At 38.7% G+C, this 18,393-nt stretch overlaps 1 protein-coding gene across 1 annotated transcript in view; it reads right to left on the bottom strand.

The window, feature by feature from the left end:
• Positions 1-18,393, bottom strand: part of EHHADH (enoyl-CoA hydratase and 3-hydroxyacyl CoA dehydrogenase) — a 44,616-nt gene that overhangs the window by 10,937 nt on the left and 15,286 nt on the right. Inside the window, exon 5 of the mRNA XM_003991838.4 lies at positions 10,732-10,836. Coding sequence (XP_003991887.1) covers positions 10,732-10,836 — 105 coding nt within the window. The remainder of the gene's footprint in view (positions 1-10,731; positions 10,837-18,393) is intronic.

Here is an 18,393-nt window from a genome sequence, read left to right as displayed (position 1 = left end):
CTTACCTAGAACCATATACAAAAATTAACTCACAGTGGATCATAAATCTACATTGAAGAGCTAAAACTATAAAAATTCCTAGAAGAAAACAGAAAAGCTTCAGGACCTCAGGTTAGGCAAAGTATTCTTAGCATAATCCATGAAAGAAAAAAATCAATAAACTGAACTTCATCAAAATTAAAGACATTGCACTTCAAAGAACACCATAAAGAAAAAGAAATGATTGGGGCGCTTGGGTGGCTCGGTCGGTTGAGCATCCTACTTGGGCTCAGGTCATGATCTCACAGCTTGTGAGTTCGAGTCCTGCGTCGGGCTCTGTGCCGACAGCTCAGAGCCTGGAGCCTGCTTCGGATTCTGGGTCTCCCTCTCTCTCTATGCCTCCTCCGCTTATGCTCTGTCTCTCTCTGTCTCAAAAATAAATAAACATTAAAAAAGAAAAAGAAATGATAAGCCATAGACTGGGAGAAAATATTTGTATGGCAGGTAGAGTAATGCCCCCCTCCCCATGTCTACTTCCTAATCCCTAGAACCTATGAGTATGTAACCTTACATGGCAAAGGGACTCTACAGATATGATGAATGTTAAAGAACTTGAGATGTGGAGATTATCCTTTATTGTCTAGATGTTCCCAACTTAATCACATGAGTCCTTAAAAGAGGAGACCCTTTCCCAGCTATGTGGAGAGAGACACTGGTGAGGAGGAAAGGTAAGAGAGACACAGCATGGGGAAGATTTGACCTGTTGGTGATGAAGTGGCTTTGAAGGTGGAGGTAAGAGGCCAAGAATCAGGGAACTCAGTGGCCTCTAAGCCATTCATTTCAACTTACAACCAGCAAGAACTTGGAGATGTTGGTCCTATAACACAAGACACTGAATTGTGCCAACAACCTGACTGAGCAGGAAACAGATTTTCCCCTAAAGCTTCCAGAAAGGAGTACAGCTGCAGACACTGGATTTTAGGCCAGTGAAAACCTCCCACCACACATCTGACCTATAGATCTGTAAGATAATAAAAATTGGTGTTGTTTAAACTGCGAAACTTGCAGTAATTGTTATCAACAGAAGACTAGTATGATTTACAAATCAAATATCTAATGAAGTATTTGTATCCAGAGTATTTAAAGAATTCTTGTCTCTCAATAGTAAGAAGGCAAACAACTCAATTTTCTAAATGGGCAAAATTTTGAGGGATATTTCACCAAAGAGGATATATGAATGGCTAATACATATGTGAAGAGGTATTCAATATCATCAGTCATTAAGGAAATGCAAATTCAAACCACAGTGATAAAAAACAAACAAACTATAATGAATGTGGTAGGTAGTCTGTAAGTAATGTCATTTTTGAGATTAAGTTACAAAAAGACTGGCTTCAGTCTCATTCACCCTCTCTTGCTCTCTCACCTGTTCATTCTAATGGAAGCCAGCTGCCATATGTGAACTGCCCTTTGGGGAAGCTCATGTGGCAAAGAACTGAAGGAGACCTTCAGCCAACAGCCAACGAGGAACAGGGCCAACACACCCTATGGGACTGAATCTTACTAACAACTACTTGAATGAATTTGGAAGCAGATTCTCCCCCATTCAAGCCTTGAGGTGAAAAGAGCCAGAGGCAATACCTTGAATGCAATCTTTTGTGAAACCCTAAACCAGAGGACCAAGCTAACCACATCTACATTCCTGACCCACAGAAACTGCCAAATAATAAATGTTTGATTTTAAGCAGTTACATTTGGGGGTAATGTGTTATGTAGCTAGAGAGAACTAATATAGACCCACTAGAATGACTACTATCAAAAAGACGTCACTACCAAATGTCGGTGATGATGTGGAGTAACTGAAGTCCTCAGACATTACTTGTGAAAATCTAAAACAGTATACCTACTTTAAAAAGTCTCGTAATTTTTTGAAAAGATAAGCTTATTGTTCAACTGAGCAACTTCACTCCTAGGAATCTACCTAAGAAAAATGAAAACATATTTCCACATAAAACTTGTATATAAATATCCATAATAGTATTATTCATAATAGCTCATCAACTGATGGATGGATAAAAAAAATGATGTGGTATAGCTATACATTAGAATACTATTCAGCAATCAAAATACTATCAGCAAACTACTGATACATGCTACAATTTAAATGAGCCTCACAACATTATGCAAACTGAAGGAAGCCAGATACAAAAAATTACATATCATATGATGCCATTCACAGTAAATGTCCAAAAAGGCAAATCTATAGAGACAGAAAGATCAGTGGTTGCCTAAGGCCAGGGGTAGGAGGGGGGTAAGCTGCAAAAAGACTTGAGGGAAATTTTGGGGGTAATGACAAGTCCTAAAACTGATACATGGCGATGGTTGTGCAACTTTATAAAGTGAATTATGCATCACTAAAGCTGTTTTTAAAAATGCCTAGAAATGAATTTATCAAGAAATATACAAGACCTTTAAGAATGTAACTATACCATTTTATTGAAGAACATATAATAAGACCTTAATAAAGACAGACTCATGTTTCTGGATATAAACATTTAATAGCATGAAAATATAAATATTTTCCATATATATTATATATGAATTTCTCATTAGAACCCTTGTGGCTCTGTATTAAAAAAAAATAATAACTCAACAGGGGCACCTGGCTAGCTAGCCAGTAGAGCATGTAACTCTTGCTCTCAGGATCGTAAGTCTGAGCCCCACGGGGGTCATGGTGCCTACTTGAAATAATAATATTAATAAAAATAAAAATAATTTGGGGTGCCTGAGTGGCTCAGTTGGTTAAGCATCCGACTTCAACTCAGGTCATGATCTCTCTGTGAGTTCGAGCCCCGAGTCAGGCTCTGTGCTCACAGCTCAGTGCCTGGAGCCTGCTTTGGATTCCGTGTCTCCCCCTCTCTCTGCCCCTCCCCACTCACACTCTGTCTCTCTCTGCCTCTCAAAAATGAATAAATGCTAAAAAAAAATTTAAAAAAACTCAACAGAATGATTCTAAAGTTTGCATAAAAGAATAAATGTGTATGAAAACATTACATGTTATATATTAGAATATACTTACATAAAATTCCTAAAAACCTGTTATGTCCTGTTATAATGTTATCAGTCATAATTTTAACATGTATGTCACAGAAATAACCAAATTCTCTTGTCACCTGCAATATAATAAACTCTCTTGTCAACTGCATTATAAGAAACACATTATCAGATCTTGAAATAAAAAGAATAAACGTGTAACATATTACGAAAACTGTTGTCTAAACCACTATACCAGAGACTTTTTTTTAAAAAGTGCTACCAACTCTTCAAGGATACACCATTATATCAAGAAGGTACACTTCAGTTAATTAGACAGAAAACCTACCAGGCCTTATAAAGCAGTTTCACCATAAAAAGGTATATGAACGTGAACCTATCTGGCATTGGTGTGTTATTATGTGTGCAGGGGAGAGTGAGTAAGATTTGGATTTAACCATGTACGCATGTAAATTTATCTGTGAGGCATTGTATAATCTCAAAAAAATTTTGAGGCAACAATACTTCTTTAATGCATGATTACTAAGTAGAATTGAAAATAATGGATTTTTAAATTAATGCTTTCCCATATGATGTTAATAACAGGATTCAGGAAAGGAGGGGAAGACAGTGGATAGCATATGGTCCCTGTTTGCCCTGCTATTGTTGGAAGGACATGAACTCTACCCAACAGGTTTCCAATTATTTGCTCAATTATGCAATGTATTAGCCTGATCCTCAACTTATAGGAAGGCAAGCTTAGCAGAGAAGGATGGAGACCTTTCCAGGGCCTACAGTTGATTTAATTCCCGATGGCCCAAAAGGAAGACAGGAACGGTCAGTGGGGAGAGGAGGGAGAAGGGCCAAGTATGTGGAGGACAAGTGGAGGAGGAAAGGGGGCTGAGCTGTCAGTGTAATAGCACAAACAGGCAGCTGGGGCAGTCTGTGCCAGGGACAGGTATGATATTTTCAGTGTGTTTCTTACACACTTGGTAGTTTTAAAGTCTTGGCAATTTTAAATTCACTTAGCTGTACCTACATAGTCTGAGCGCTGGATCTCTGTCCTTGTGACCCTACCAGTGTTCCCGTCTCATTAGGACTGACTCCAACACCATAGTACTCATCAGAGTTATCCAAGAAATTTAAGAAGTTCAGATGCCCATGCCCCACTGCAGGCTCAGTTAAGAATATTTAAGGGTGGAGGGTGCCTGGGTGGCTCAGTCAGTTAAGCATCCGACTTCAGCTCAGGTCACGATCTCACAGTTCATGAGTTCGAGCCCCACGTCAGGCTCTGTGCCGACAGCTCAGAACTTGGAGCCTGCTTCGGATTCTGTGTCTCCCTCTCTCTCTGTCCCTCCCCTGCTCACATTCTATCTCTCTCTCAAAAAATAAATAAACATTAAAATTTTTTTGGAAAAAAAAGAATATTTAAGGGTGGGGCCTACACATGAATATTTTTTTTTTCAACGTTTATTTATTTTTGGGACAGAGAGAGACAGAGCATGAACGGGGGAGGGGCAGAGAGAGAGGGAGACACAGAATCGGAAACAGGCTCTAGGCTCTGAACCATCAGCCCAGAGCCTGACGCAGGGCTCGAACTCGAGATCGTGACCTGGCTGAAGTCGGACGCTTAACCGACTGCGCCACCCAGGCGCCCCATGAGTATTTTAAAAAATTCAACACTTGATTTTGAGGTGTAGCCTCTGGAAAGTCCAGGAGTAGAGCATTAGGTCAGCCACTGCGTATCCAAGATGGCTGCAGCTCCTGGCAAACTTTACCCCAGGCCAGAAACTGAAAAGGAAAGAAAGAAAAAAGAGGGAGAGAGAAGAAAAAAGAAAAGCCTGCTTAGTGGTGTGCAGTAATTACTGCAGTAATTATTGCTGATCAGCATAATGCTGTTATCCTGGGGATACTCAGAATCTCTCAGACTGCAGATGGGCATTCTGGGAACTACCATGGCACTCGTCCAGACCAGTCTAGGGCCAAGCTGAGCACATCCACTGGAGAGTTTTGGATCAGGGCGCAAATATGGATGCTTTTTCCCTGCTCAATTTCCTCTCTCTTTCTTGCTGTAACTATAAAGGAAGCTATTATCTTACAATTTTGTTCTATTAGAACAAAATATCTTCAGGATTTCCCCTTTGGGTCTACAGGTGTGGTGTTTTCAGTGTGTGTTTCTGTACACCTGGTTGTTTGAAAATCCTGGTCGTTTTAAACTCACTCAGCTGTGCCTACATAGTAAGAGAGGCAAGTATGGGCAGGACAGCACCAGCATTTGCTGCCCAGGAAAATGGGAGGGGAGGAACTAATTAGTGATTCAAATATGCTTATAATTGAATTATTTCCTTGACCCATTCACATTTTTTCCCTTAATTCTTTGAGGTATTCTAAGGCAGAAGAATATTCAAGTTGTGATTAAAAAAAAAAAAAAAAAGCAAATCACCCTCCTAAAGGAAAAATAAAGAAGTGATTATTTTCCCTCTTTTCTTTCCGGGAAACTGACAGAAAGATATTCTCCGCATAGTTTAAAGAGAGACACAACATGCAATTTACAGAAATGGTTACCTAAGACATAAAGGACTGACTCCTCCAATTCTGACAAACAGTAAGCTGTGTTTGTCACAGAAGCTCTGCAAAGGACAGACAGAACCACTGCACTTTTCCAGTCTTACAGGAGGTCACCCTCAGAACTTGGGTATCACAGAAAAAGGAAGCTCCATTTAGACATGTGCTTCAGCCGTCTATGTGAGGCAGGGTCACTCTGCTCTTGCGAGACATGTGTATATAAATGTTCACAGAGAGCAAAAAAAATTACAAAAAGCAGAAGATAAAATGGAGAAAAAGGCGATGAAACCAGGTAAGATTTGTTTAAAGTCACAAAATTGAAATGAATAAACAGACCAAAGTCTTTAGGCAGAATTAGAATCGCTAAAAATGGCTAACACGGTGCAGTAACAGTAACAGAACCAGGATTCATTACAGGGACAAAAACAGCATTAGGTTCCTGGGTTGAGGCCCCCAGCTGGATGTCCCCTGTGCTCATCTTTGAATAACAGCACACACTTTCAGCTTCACACCAGAAGCATGCACATGGGAACAGGGAATTCTTAGTCTGGAAATAAGCAGGCTGTTGGCCAAATGCAAGTGCAAATAAATAGCATTTTACAGGACCCTCTCTTCCCCAGTTTAGCAAAGCAATCTGGTTTGGCCAAGTAATTTGGAATTGCTCTGCTAAATCCATTGCACTGCACTGCAGTAGTCTGAGAAGCTTCATATAACAAGAGCATTAAGATGCCTGAAGCTAATTAACTTTCACAGTCAACTCTCCAGGATGCATGTTAAGTTTGCAGAGAAATTTGCAGCTACTTCCCAAATCATATTTTTAGATATATGCTAACCTCCTATATTCCCCTCCCACCCATAACTGGTTCCAAACTGCTGATTGTAACGTTGACCATTGGAAATTGAAACTAAAGAAATTCCTTAATGGTTTCCATGTTATTATTTTTAAATCAACGTTTCACCAGGGGAAGTGGGGGTGGGGTGAGGGTGGGAGCGTGGGGTGTGAGTTGCCAGGATGGAGTGGGAATAAGCTGTATTAGTGAAATAGTTTTACAAATGGGAAAGGAGAACTCAATCATTTCACATGTATTTTAAAAATTGAGGTATAAATCACATACCATAAAAGTCACCATTTTAAAGTTTACACTTCAGTGGTTTTTCTCATACTCACAAATACCTATTATAAAATATAAATATATGTTTATAAAAGATTTTTGTGGAGCCTCTCTTTCAAGTCAATCCACCATTTTTGTTCTGGCAAATAACAACATACTAATAGCTATATTTAAAAGCAAACAAAGACCCAAAAGAAGAAAAAGAAGAGGAGGAGGAGGAGGAGGGGAAAGCCTGGAACAAAAAGAAACAAGACCTTAAATGAAAGTGAAAGGCAAAATAAATAAGCCTCTCTAAGCTATGCATTTTGTAAGATAATGAATGGCAAATGTACATACAATTCTTTCAAGTAGTCCTTTGTTGATTTGCACTATTTCTCTACCTTGTATCTCTGGCATTTACCTATTACAGCAGCAGCAAGGAATCATAGGCTTCCAAACAGTGGAACTCATTCTAAAAAAACAACAGCAACAAATAGTAAAATTCCCAGAGTTTTCCATGGGATTCTAAGCCTTAATCCCCAAAAGACACACAGTGCAGCTGTCCAGGTTGTAGCAAGAACCAAAAACTGGAGCTCAACCACTGGAGCCTGGGAGGTCTCAGAACAGGATCTGAAACCAGCTAATTTTATTGAATCTTTTCCTTTTATTGATAAAGCCCAAAAAGCTAATTTACTAAGATCGATAGAAGATTGAGACTATATCATCCAGGTCTCCTGACTTCCTGTCCTGAGCTCATTTCTCTACAGAGAAATGCACCTCTTCCTGCATCTCCTCCACACTGGCCAGGCATCCATTTTTCCTCTGGGTAAATTTAATGACTCAGATATTAGGAAAAGATAAGCCTTTAAAAAAAAAAATCAGAAGTCTTCGTTACCTACTACCCAGTGATAAAAATTCATTACCTATCACAACCAGTGATAAAAATTTCTTGGTTTAGTTCCTCATGCAAATATGCACATGAAGACATAAACACACACATTTGTTCAATTTCCTACCTGGCTGTTGGGTTTTTTTTTTTTTTTTCCAACGTTTATTTATTTTTGGGACAGAGAGAGACAGAGCATGAACGGGGGAGGGGCAGAGAAAGAGGGAGACACAGAATCGGAAACAGGCTCCAGGCTCTGAGCCATCAGCCCAGAGCCTGACGCGGGGCTTGAACTCCCGGACCGCGAGATCGTGACCTGGCTGAAGTCGGACGCTTAACCGACTGCGCCACCCAGGCGCCCCGTGGCTGTTTTCTACTTAGCATTACATGTAAGCATTTCCCCAAGTTCTTCAAATTCCTTAAAAAATGGAAGTTTTAATGGCTGATTAGTTTGCTTCATTGAGATCTATCATCTTTTATGTAACTAATCCCCTAAAATTAAATTAGGTTTTTGAGTTGTTTCCAGTATTTTACGATGATAAACTTCAGTGGGTATCACTGTACACAAATCTTCGTATACTTCTGTGATTATTTCTTTATGATAACTTCCTAAGAATAGAAATACTAAGTCAAAAGATGTGAGCAAGTCTCAGTACCTAACTGCCAAATTGCCTTTAGGTGAGATGTATTACAAGCAGTATAATAAGAGCTTGTCTAAGCTCAATCTCACCATATTATTTTTCTTTTCCAATTTGCTTGGCAAAAATTAGCATCTTCCAGTTCACTAGTGAATTTTTCATTACCCATCAAGTTTAAAAAGCATTTAAGAACCAAATATATACTTACTATACAACTCAGTAGCATTATTCTTAGGTATTTACCCAAGAGAAAGGTAAATATGTCTACAAAGACTTGTGTAGGTCCAAAGTAAAAACAACCTAAATGTCCATCAACTAATAAATGGGATAAGCAATGTGCGGGAGGGACATCCATACTATGGAATGAATGCTATTAGGTAATTAAAAAAAATGAAATATTATTACATGAAACAACCTGGATGAATACCAAAGACATTATGTTACGTGAAAGGAGTCAGACATGACAGACTACATGCTATATTGTGATTCCAACTTTATATGAAATTCTAAAAAACAAAAACTATAGTAACAGAAAGTAGGTCATTGATTATCTGTGGCCAAGGGGCAGGGAAGAGAATCTACTGAAAAGAGGCATAAAAATACTTTTTTTTTTTTTAGGGTAATAGAACTATATACTGATTGTGATAGTAGTTACACAGCTACAAACAATTATAAAAATTCTTCAAACTCTATACTTGAAATGGGTAGATTTTAATGTGTGTAAAGTATACCTCAATGAAGCTGGAAAAAATAAACACAGAAGCAAAGATTCCTTATGAAATTTTTTGAGAGAAATTAAATTATTGTAATTTTTGCATATTTCCTTTACTTTTGGGGCTATATTCATACTCTATGTAGCTATAATTATAGAATATATGTAAATTTATATTTTGGACATTTTTATCCACAATGTTACATATTTTGGTATAGTTTTCATAATTATAATTTAAAATAGTTATACATAATTTCCCAAAGCCCCAAACCATTTCCCTACTGTTAACAGGTGAATTGCTAAATTTTAAAGCAGATGATTCCTAAAAAAAGAAGGAATAAAGAAAAATAAAATAAAATAAAGCACGGTTCCTTCTCAATATTTGGACGCCACCAAGTGGAAAAACTGTGCAATGTTACTGAGATTGAAAAGACCATTTTATAAATTTTATAAACAGTAATTTAATGCTTAGTTTTCTAATTTAAAATTTATTTTAAAAGTTAAATAAATTACAAAAATTAAAACGGAGCATTTTACAGTTTACTGTAAAAAGACCATGATCCTCATTTATCTCTTTTAGTGACTTAACTCTCAAATCTCAATCTAGGGAATTCAGTTAAGGACAAGAACTTCCTGTGGAAACCTAGTTCTTTACAACCTAAAGCCACAGGTGTAACTGTTAGACATGGGTCTATCATAAGCCTCAAGCCAAAAAATCACGAATGGATTTCCAAATGCAAATAGCCTTTGTTGTCAGCCGGGTGACTTCTAACGAAACTAACTATAAGCTCTGCCAGGAGGCACAATGAAATCAGTGATGAAAAGTTGGTGAAGACTGTTTGGAAGGCAGAGAAAGACACCAGGAAACTCATTCCCTTTTGGGCAAAGACTTGCTGATTCTCTTTATGAGTCACCAGGATTTTCTCTCCACGGTCCTGGACTCTCCAGTTCAAGCTTTTCCTGTTGCATTGAAACAGCAACTGGCTAGAGCCACAAAAAGAAAGATTATTTCAGGGAAGTGTTTGGTCCCTGCTGGGGTCAACAAAAGAATGACTTTTTCAAAGGAATGCCTTTGAGTGACACTGAGCCATTGCCTACCACCAAGCAGAAAGATGAACATGCTGCTCTATCTGTGACCCAACACTGCTCCCAATTATTTTTTCTGGCACTCTTTAACCCTCTCCATCTTGCCGCTGCTCTCCATAAATTGAAAAGGAATAGTGCCACTCCAGAGAACTTTTAAAGGGATGCCATGAACCCACAAAATGAGAAACCAGTGACAGAAAGAAAATACAAGCTCACTGAGACAAAACTACGGTTTTATTGCGGTAAATTAGAGAGGCTTGTTTCTAGTTGCTGAAATGTTTTCTTGTTTTCATTTTAATTATTTCTTACAGAAAATTCATTATTTCAAAACAAAATCAAAAGATACTAAACGGTAAACAATGAAAAGTCTTCTTCCAATGGCTTCCCTGGCTGACCAGCCCCATTTCCCAGAGGCAACCATGAACCATTTCTTGTGAATCTTTACATAAATATCTTATATGTAGAAGAACAGTTACATATACACATTCTCTCCATATAGACATTCAGTCCCATCCCCCTTTCCTTTTTGCACAAATGGCGAACCACTGTTCACAGTGACGCTTTTCACTTAAGAGTAGGTTAAATCATAGCATTCACACCAAATCAATACGTAGTTTGTCATTCATTTTAAAGTTGTATCATATTCTATCGCATGGATGTACCATAAGATATTTAAGGAATTCCTTATTAAAACGAAAGTTTAGCTTGCTCCCAAACTTGCGCTATTTTCATTCTTCTTACCAGAAATTCTCTGGGCTAATTTGATTGCTTCTTCAACCGGGTCTGAGTTCACCATTTCATCTAGAATGCCCAGCTTGAGTGCTTCGTCTGCCAAAATGTGTCTTCCTAGAACAAAACAAAATAAAACAAACCCAGAGAACTGTGTGAGATTAAAGCAAAAGCATTACTTTCTAGGGTAAGGAAGGTTATCTTTCCTGGATACAAACATCTATTCCTAAATGAAATAAGTAACCAGCACGGTAGAAAGTAGTAGACAGGTCACTGCAGAGGTAACCAGAAAACTTAGTTCAAGCTTCAGCTCTACCTTCTACTCTTTGTGTGATGATGAAGAATTGTAGAGAGACCACACCTTCCTCCTAGGTAAATGGGAAAAATTATGCTTACCTTGGTAATTCTGAGTATCAACTGAGAAGAATACATTTTCTTTATATTCTGTAAATCTCTATAGAAGCACTTTGTTAACTATAAGTCTCTATATAAGTGATGATTGGGTTTTTGCTAATAATAATAGAGGTAGTAACAGCAGAGCAGTAGCACTATCTATCTTACACCAACATACATACCAACACTGATTGCAAAAAACAAAAAACAAAACAAAACAAAAAAAAAAAAAACAAACACAGTCCTAAAACATAAATATAGCTGGGAAACGGGGAAATTAATGATTAAGTTGACATTATGTAAGTTATAATCAAAATTACACAGGACAAATGGGTGGACTTCTGTCATTTTTTGCCGACCCAGCATCTCAACCCCACCCTAAGTTTGTGGAATTGCTATTGTGTGAGCTTTGGACCCTGCCTTTTATTGCAGAAGCTAAAAGGGAAGCAGAAGTGATCAGACAATTGTTCCTTCAGGTCCACGCAGTTAGGGTGTGGCCCATGACCCCAAGTTTGGCGAAAGGAGTGCTCCATAGAGGGTTTTTAGCCTGGGGTAATGACACTAAGCGGCAACTAGCGACATCTAGCGTCTGGTGGTGGCACTGGCAGCCTCCAAGTATAGAATGGCAGCTTTAGGGTGTTAAGAAATTTGATGAGGGGCGCCTAGGTGGCTCAGTTGAACGTCTGACTCCAGCTCAGGTCATGATCCCCCAGTTCGTGGGTTTGAGCCCCATGTTGGGCTTTGTGCTGACAACTCAGAGCCTGGAGCCTGCTTCAGATTCTGTCTCCCTCTCTCTCTGCCCCTCCCCCACTCATGCTCTGTCTCTGTCTCTCAAAAAGAAATAAACATTAAAAAAAATTTTAAAAAAAAGTTTGATGAGCATCACTCCTGAGTTCTTCACCAGGTGTAAATATGTAAATTAATCTGAATATTCTGAAGTAGAGGGTTAAGGGATATAAGCATCCCTTATCACAGGGTCAAGAAGAAAGGCAACAATAACACCTGGCTTGCTTGCTTTCTTGCCAGTAACATCTTGCCTTGTGAAAGTGATCATCAGATCAGTCTTGGTGGCGATAATTCCACAGTCCTTGCTGCTCTTACAGTGTTAGTGGATGCCATCTTTGAGACAAACCCTCCATTCCTGGTTCTTAGTAGCGCTTCAGAGAGTTAGAAATGGGTTTTCTTGATTAGAGAGACAGTTCAATGATTTTTGGCAGGAGTCACTCTGCAACAACATTATTTGGTTAGTTTTCTGGAAGTGCCTTTGAAAACAGGCTCCCAGATTTCCTCCTGGGGTGAGACAGGCGGTGAAGAGTGGATGAGTGGCTGCGGGGGTCACATCTCCTGTGTAGAAGATCACTTGGGTGAGGGGTGAGTGCCCAGCCTGCAGCCTGCAGACAAAATGGAAAATGGAAACCTGAGTACTAAAAGGGTTTTGGGGAAACTGAGTAGGAAATGTGAGCTACCCAAAAGATGTACTGAAAATTCCTTCAGCTGTGATGGTCTCTTCTGGCCTGGATTTCACAAAAGTGCAGGTGTATCACTGCTGTTCTTAGAGTGTCAGTGAGATTCTAGGTACTTTTATTGTCTCAAGGGCCTAAAGATGCAGCTCTGTATATACAACCCACATCTTCAGGCTCAGATTTAAACTTGCTTTTTCTCTTTCTACTTCAGTGTAGACAACAACCACTGTCCAATGGACTTTAATAAGACCTCTGACTAGAGCTACTATAAGGAGACCCAGGGTAACCAAAGTTCAGACTTCTCTTCTTCAAAGTGGGCAATCTCAATTTTTTCCAATGTGTTTCACGGCTTCTTTTCCAACCTTTAGAACATTTTTGCCTACCTAGAATCCTTTCCAGATGTCATTTTAAAGTCCCCCTAAAATTGTACAGACAACGTAAAAAGATAGGTGTATGATTCTGTTAGTTTTCTTCCAACTCACTGTGACCTTTTCTATGCAAATCAAAATCCATCATATTCTTAGTTTTTACTTCTTCTCTTCATCAAGTTAAAAATAGTGATATTTCTATAAGCAGCAGTGCTTTGGAAAAGGCAATCCTAGTTCACTTCATTTCTTTTTGTCAAAGCAGCCAGATTTCTTCCTGATTTCCCCCAAGATACACTTGCCTTCCAGACTTAATGATAAAAACAGAGACACAGAATTCCTCAATATTCCCCCACATGCTTCAATTTTTGTAAACCTTAGGCTTTACAGACTCATTTCACACTATTATAATTTCCCCATATTTTCTTCTGCTTTGCTTCCTTTCTATTTCATCTTTTGCAGAATGAACTGTCTTCTGTGCTTTGAATTTCTGTAGTCTGTTGGATGATAAGCATCATCTTAGGAATTTTACATTTAGATACTTAACATACTGTACATTCTTAAAAGTGTACTTATCATAACATTGTAAATTAAAACAATTTCTACTTTAATTTATTAAAGACAAGAAGTTTAGTATATTTAGGTTTTCTAACTACCCTTTCATAAGATTTAGAACACCCCCCCATGATTTGAAAGAAAAAATAAGCCTTTTTTACACACAGAGACTCATATTATTTTCTAATTTGGACCACATATACACAGTTTTGTATTGTGGTTTCTGTGTCTAAGAAAAGAGATCTCAATTAGCAATTCTCAAACTTTTTAATCTTAGGATCCATTGCACTCTTAAAAATAATGGAGGACTCCAGGGGCACCTGAGTGGCTCAGTTGGTTGAGTGTCCGACTTCGGCTCAGGTCATGATCTCACGGCTTGTGAGTTTGAGCACGACGTCAGGCTCTGTGCTGATAGCTCAGAGCCTGGAGCCTGCTTCGGATTCTGTGTCTCCCCTCTCTCTGCCCCTCCCCCGCTCACGCTCTGTGTCTCTCTCTCTCTCTCTCAAGAATAAACATTAAAAAAAAAAAAAAACTATAAATAAATAAATAAATAATAATGGAGGACTCTAAAAAGCTTTTATATGGATTATTTCTTTTTTTTTTAATTTTTAAAAATGTTTATTTAAACATAAAGTCACCCAGGTGCCCCTATGTAGATTATTTCTATCGGTATTTACTGTATTAGAAAGGAAAACTGGGGTGCCTGGGCGGCTCTGTTGGTTAAGCGTCCAACTTCGGCTCAGGTCATGATCTCACGATTTGTGAGTTCGAGCCCCGCGACGGGCTCTGTGCTGACAGCTTGGAGCCTGGAGCCTGGATTCGGATTCTGTATCTCCCTCTCTGCCCCTCCCCTATTCATGCTCTTTCACTCTCTCAAAAATAAACACTAAAAAAAATTTTTTTTAGTTAAAACTGAGAACTTTAAAATGTTTATTGTATTACTTTAAAATAAGAACGATAAATGTTAACATTGATGTTAACATGAATAAATTTTTAATTAAAATAACTATTTTCAAAATTTTAAAAGCTTAGAGAGTGTCATTAGTTTACATTTTTACAAATTTCTTTCAAATCTGGCTTAATAGAAGACAGATGGATTCTCATTATCTGCTTCTTCATTCTATCTGTTCTGACATCATGTGGCATACAACAACCTCTGGAAAATTCTAGTATACATGTGTGAGAGAATGAGTGGAAAGGCAAATAATGTCCTATTGTTATGAAAGTAGCTCTGACTTTATGAACCGCCCCGAAGGATCTTAGGCATACCCAGGAGTCCCTGGACCACACTATAAGAACTTCTGATTTAAATTATCATTTTAAAGACTGTATAGAATCCTAGAATAGAATCCACAGTCTTTAAAATGATGATAATATATAACAAATGTATGACACATTCATGTACTAGGGTCGTGTATTATCTAATCTGATGTATGTTATTGCTGCATTGGAGCGTGGGTACCAGGATTGTATATGAATGTTCCATACATTTAGCATTTATTTGTGGCTGAGTGATTTTAGTTATTTTGAAAGTAATCTTTTGCTTTGTTTTATCCTTTGGAAGCTTGCAGGATCCATTTCCTGGAAGTTCAAAATCTTTACCAAAATACATCAGGGAATTGATATCTCCGCATCAGTTTTTCCAGGAAAATGGTGAGCCTGCTGAAACATGATCTCTGATTCCATTTCATATCTGAAGAGTTTCTTCTATTTTTTCTTTTGGTTACTGCTTCTCACATCTTTGCTTCATGCTTTGAGAGCTCTTATTATTCACAGCAGAGACTCTGATTATATACCTTCCATATCTGCCGCCTTCCTTTACATTTTATGTATCTTTTTGTTAAATTCTTCTGACTTCACAGAATTCCATAAATGTGCCTCTGTTTATCCTCCATGTTGCTGACTGAGTTGTCTGTTTGACCATATCTTCTTTTTGTTGCTTCTAAAAGAAGGTATTTGGGCAAATGTTTTGCTTCCAGATAGTGTGTTCTTATTTAACAAATAATAGATGTTCTTTTCTAATTTAGAATATTTTCTAAAATTGTCATTTTCTTTAATCTGTTTCATATGAATGTTTCACTCTTTTTTTTTCAATATATGAAATTTATTGTCAAATTGGCTTCCATACAACACCCAGTGCTTGTTTCACTCTTTTAAAGTCACAGAATGGGGCGCCTGGGTGGCTTGGTCGGTTAAGCGTCTGACTTCGGCTCAGGTCACGATCTCGCGGTCGGTGGGTTCGAGCCCCGCGTCGGGCTCTGTGCTGACAGCTCAGAGCCTGGAGCCTGTTTCAGATTCTGTGTCTCCCTCTCTCTGTGACCCTCCCCCGTTCATGCTCTGTCTCTCTCTGTCTCAAAAATAAATAAACGTTAAAAAAAAAAAATTAAAAAAAAAAGTCACAGAATATCTTTAGTGTTTAGTGTTAAGTTTTTTTTTGTTTGTTTTAGTCACAGAATGATACTTGCTGATATCTATTATCACTGCCTGGGAGCCCCGGCTACTAAAATTCACCCTCAACCTCTTGCTCAAATGTAGAGAAAACTCACCTGGACTTAACCCACCTGAAAGGCAGGTAGGATAAAGATGCCACTCACAACTTCTCCCCCACTATTCTAGATGGTAAGAGGCATCCCCTCAACGTCTAGAGCCTGAATGTATCCTTGTCCTGGGAATGACCATAAAGAAATTCATGGGCTAGAGCAAAGCTCTGAGAGAACAGAGCAGGGATTTTGTGTGCTGTTCAGTGAACAAGGAAGACGAGCCATAAAAAATGAAGCAGAAGCAAGAGCAGAGAACTGTAGTTCTTGTCACTTGATCGGACAGAGAACATCAGGGAATGAATTGCAAGGTGCTCTAGCAAATCTTTTGTGGTTACTGCTAAAGATTCAGCTGTTTCCGGGTAGCATTTTCAGGCAACTGTGGAAAAGCAACGGTGGCTGCTATAATTGCTCCACTTTCCAGAATTACCTCTCTAATGGTTTTCAGATCAGAAAAGGTTAGCTACTTACTTATTAATTTCATTTAAATCTGTTTACTTATTAACTTCCTATGGGGACAGTGCCTACAAAGCCGTTGTTTTTACAGCATTAACATCAGTAGGGGATCTTCAACTTTCAATAACAATTTTTTTAGCATAGTCGGTTAGGGGAAAAAAAAACAACCTTCCAAACCGAACAGCAACAGTCGTAATAGCATCATTATTAATAGCTACTGTATTAGTTTCTTATGCAAATTCCCATAAACAGAGCAGCTTAAAACAACATACATTTATTATCTTAGTTTAGGATATCAGAAGTCTAAAATAGGTCGGCAAAATTGTGTTCCCTCTGGAGGCTCTACGGGAGAATCTGTTGCATCGTTTTTGCCCGCCTCTAGAGGCTGCCTGCGTTGCTTAGCTTGTGGCCACTTCCTCCATCTTCAGAGCCAGCTGGTAGCATCTTGTCTCCTCTCTAACCTCCTGCCCTCCTCTTCTAAGTACCCTTGTGATGAACTGGACCAACCTGGAAAATCCAAAGTAATCTACCAGCTTAAGATCCTTAATTTAATCACACCTGCAAAGTCACTTTTGAATGTGAGGCATCATATTCACAAGTCCTGGGGATTAGGACACAGACAACTTTGGTGGGGTGGGAGGCATTATTCTGCCGACCACAGTTACCATTTATAAAATGTCTTCTATGTGTCAGGTACTGTACCAGAAGCATGTTATGTCATTTCATTATTCGTCAAGGCAACCATGTACTTGTTTTCTGTTGAGAAAATGGAGTCTGAGAGGAGATCAGAAGACCTCTCTCCTAAACTCCAGGCCAGTCTGTCCAACTGTCTACTTGGCGTCTCCACTTGGATGTCTAACAGACCTCTCAAACGTAACATGCCCCCAGCTAAGCACTTGTGATTCCTCCCTACATCCTACTCCGCCAGTAGCAATCTCCATCTCAAACATGGCACCATCTTTCCAGCTGTGCAGGTCATTAGAATCATCCTTCGCTCTGCTCTTCCTTGCACATTTCACTTTTTTGATAAATCACAAAATCCTACTGGCTCTACCCTCATAATATATGCCGAATTTGACCATGATTCACCATTTACATTGTTACCGCTCAGGTCCCAGCTCTCATCATCTGTCCCTTGGATGACTGTGGCAGGCGTCTAATCAGCCTTCCTGTGTCTGCCTTACCTCTAATTAATGTATTTTCAACAGCCAGGGTGATCCTTTAAAAAACAAATGAGAGCATGTGACTCTGCTCAGAACACTCCAATGCCTTTCTACCTCATTGAGAAGAAAAGCCAAAGGTCTTTGTACACTCTTCAAAGCCTTACACGATGTGACTTCATCCCCTACCTCTCTTTCCCTTCCTCACTTCACTCCAGCTGTATCCACCTTCTCGCTTTTCTTTGAAACTTCCAAGTATCCTGCTGCCTCAGGGCTTTGCATTTGCTATTTATCCATGTGGAATGCATTTCTCCAGATATTGGCATAATAAGCCCCCTCATCTCTTTCAGGTCTTTACTCAGATGTCATTTAGTAGGAAAGCCTTTTTAATCCCTCCATCCCTAACATTTTATATTAAAATATTACCTACCCCTCCATCTCTAACATTTTATATTCCCACTTTGTTTTGTTTTCTCCTTAGCACTTATCTCCTTCTAACTTACTATGTCTATACATAGTAATATGTAACTTACATATATATCTAACTTACTATGTATGTATATACATATTATATACATATATATATATATATACATAATAGATAGGCATATGTGTGAGTATAAAATTGAAGTAACTAGCCTCCAAAGTGGCTCCAGTGAGCTTCACCTCTTGGTGTTCAAGCCCCCTCCCATGTTGAATAGGGAAGACCTGTATAAATAATTTCATATATATATATAAATATATA

This window comes from Felis catus, chromosome C2 (genome assembly GCF_018350175.1).
Source record: "Felis catus isolate Fca126 chromosome C2, F.catus_Fca126_mat1.0, whole genome shotgun sequence".
Taxonomy (NCBI): Eukaryota; Metazoa; Chordata; class Mammalia; order Carnivora; family Felidae; genus Felis; species Felis catus.
Note: the sequence above shows the minus strand (reverse complement) of the source record. Positions and strands in the feature narration are given on the sequence as shown.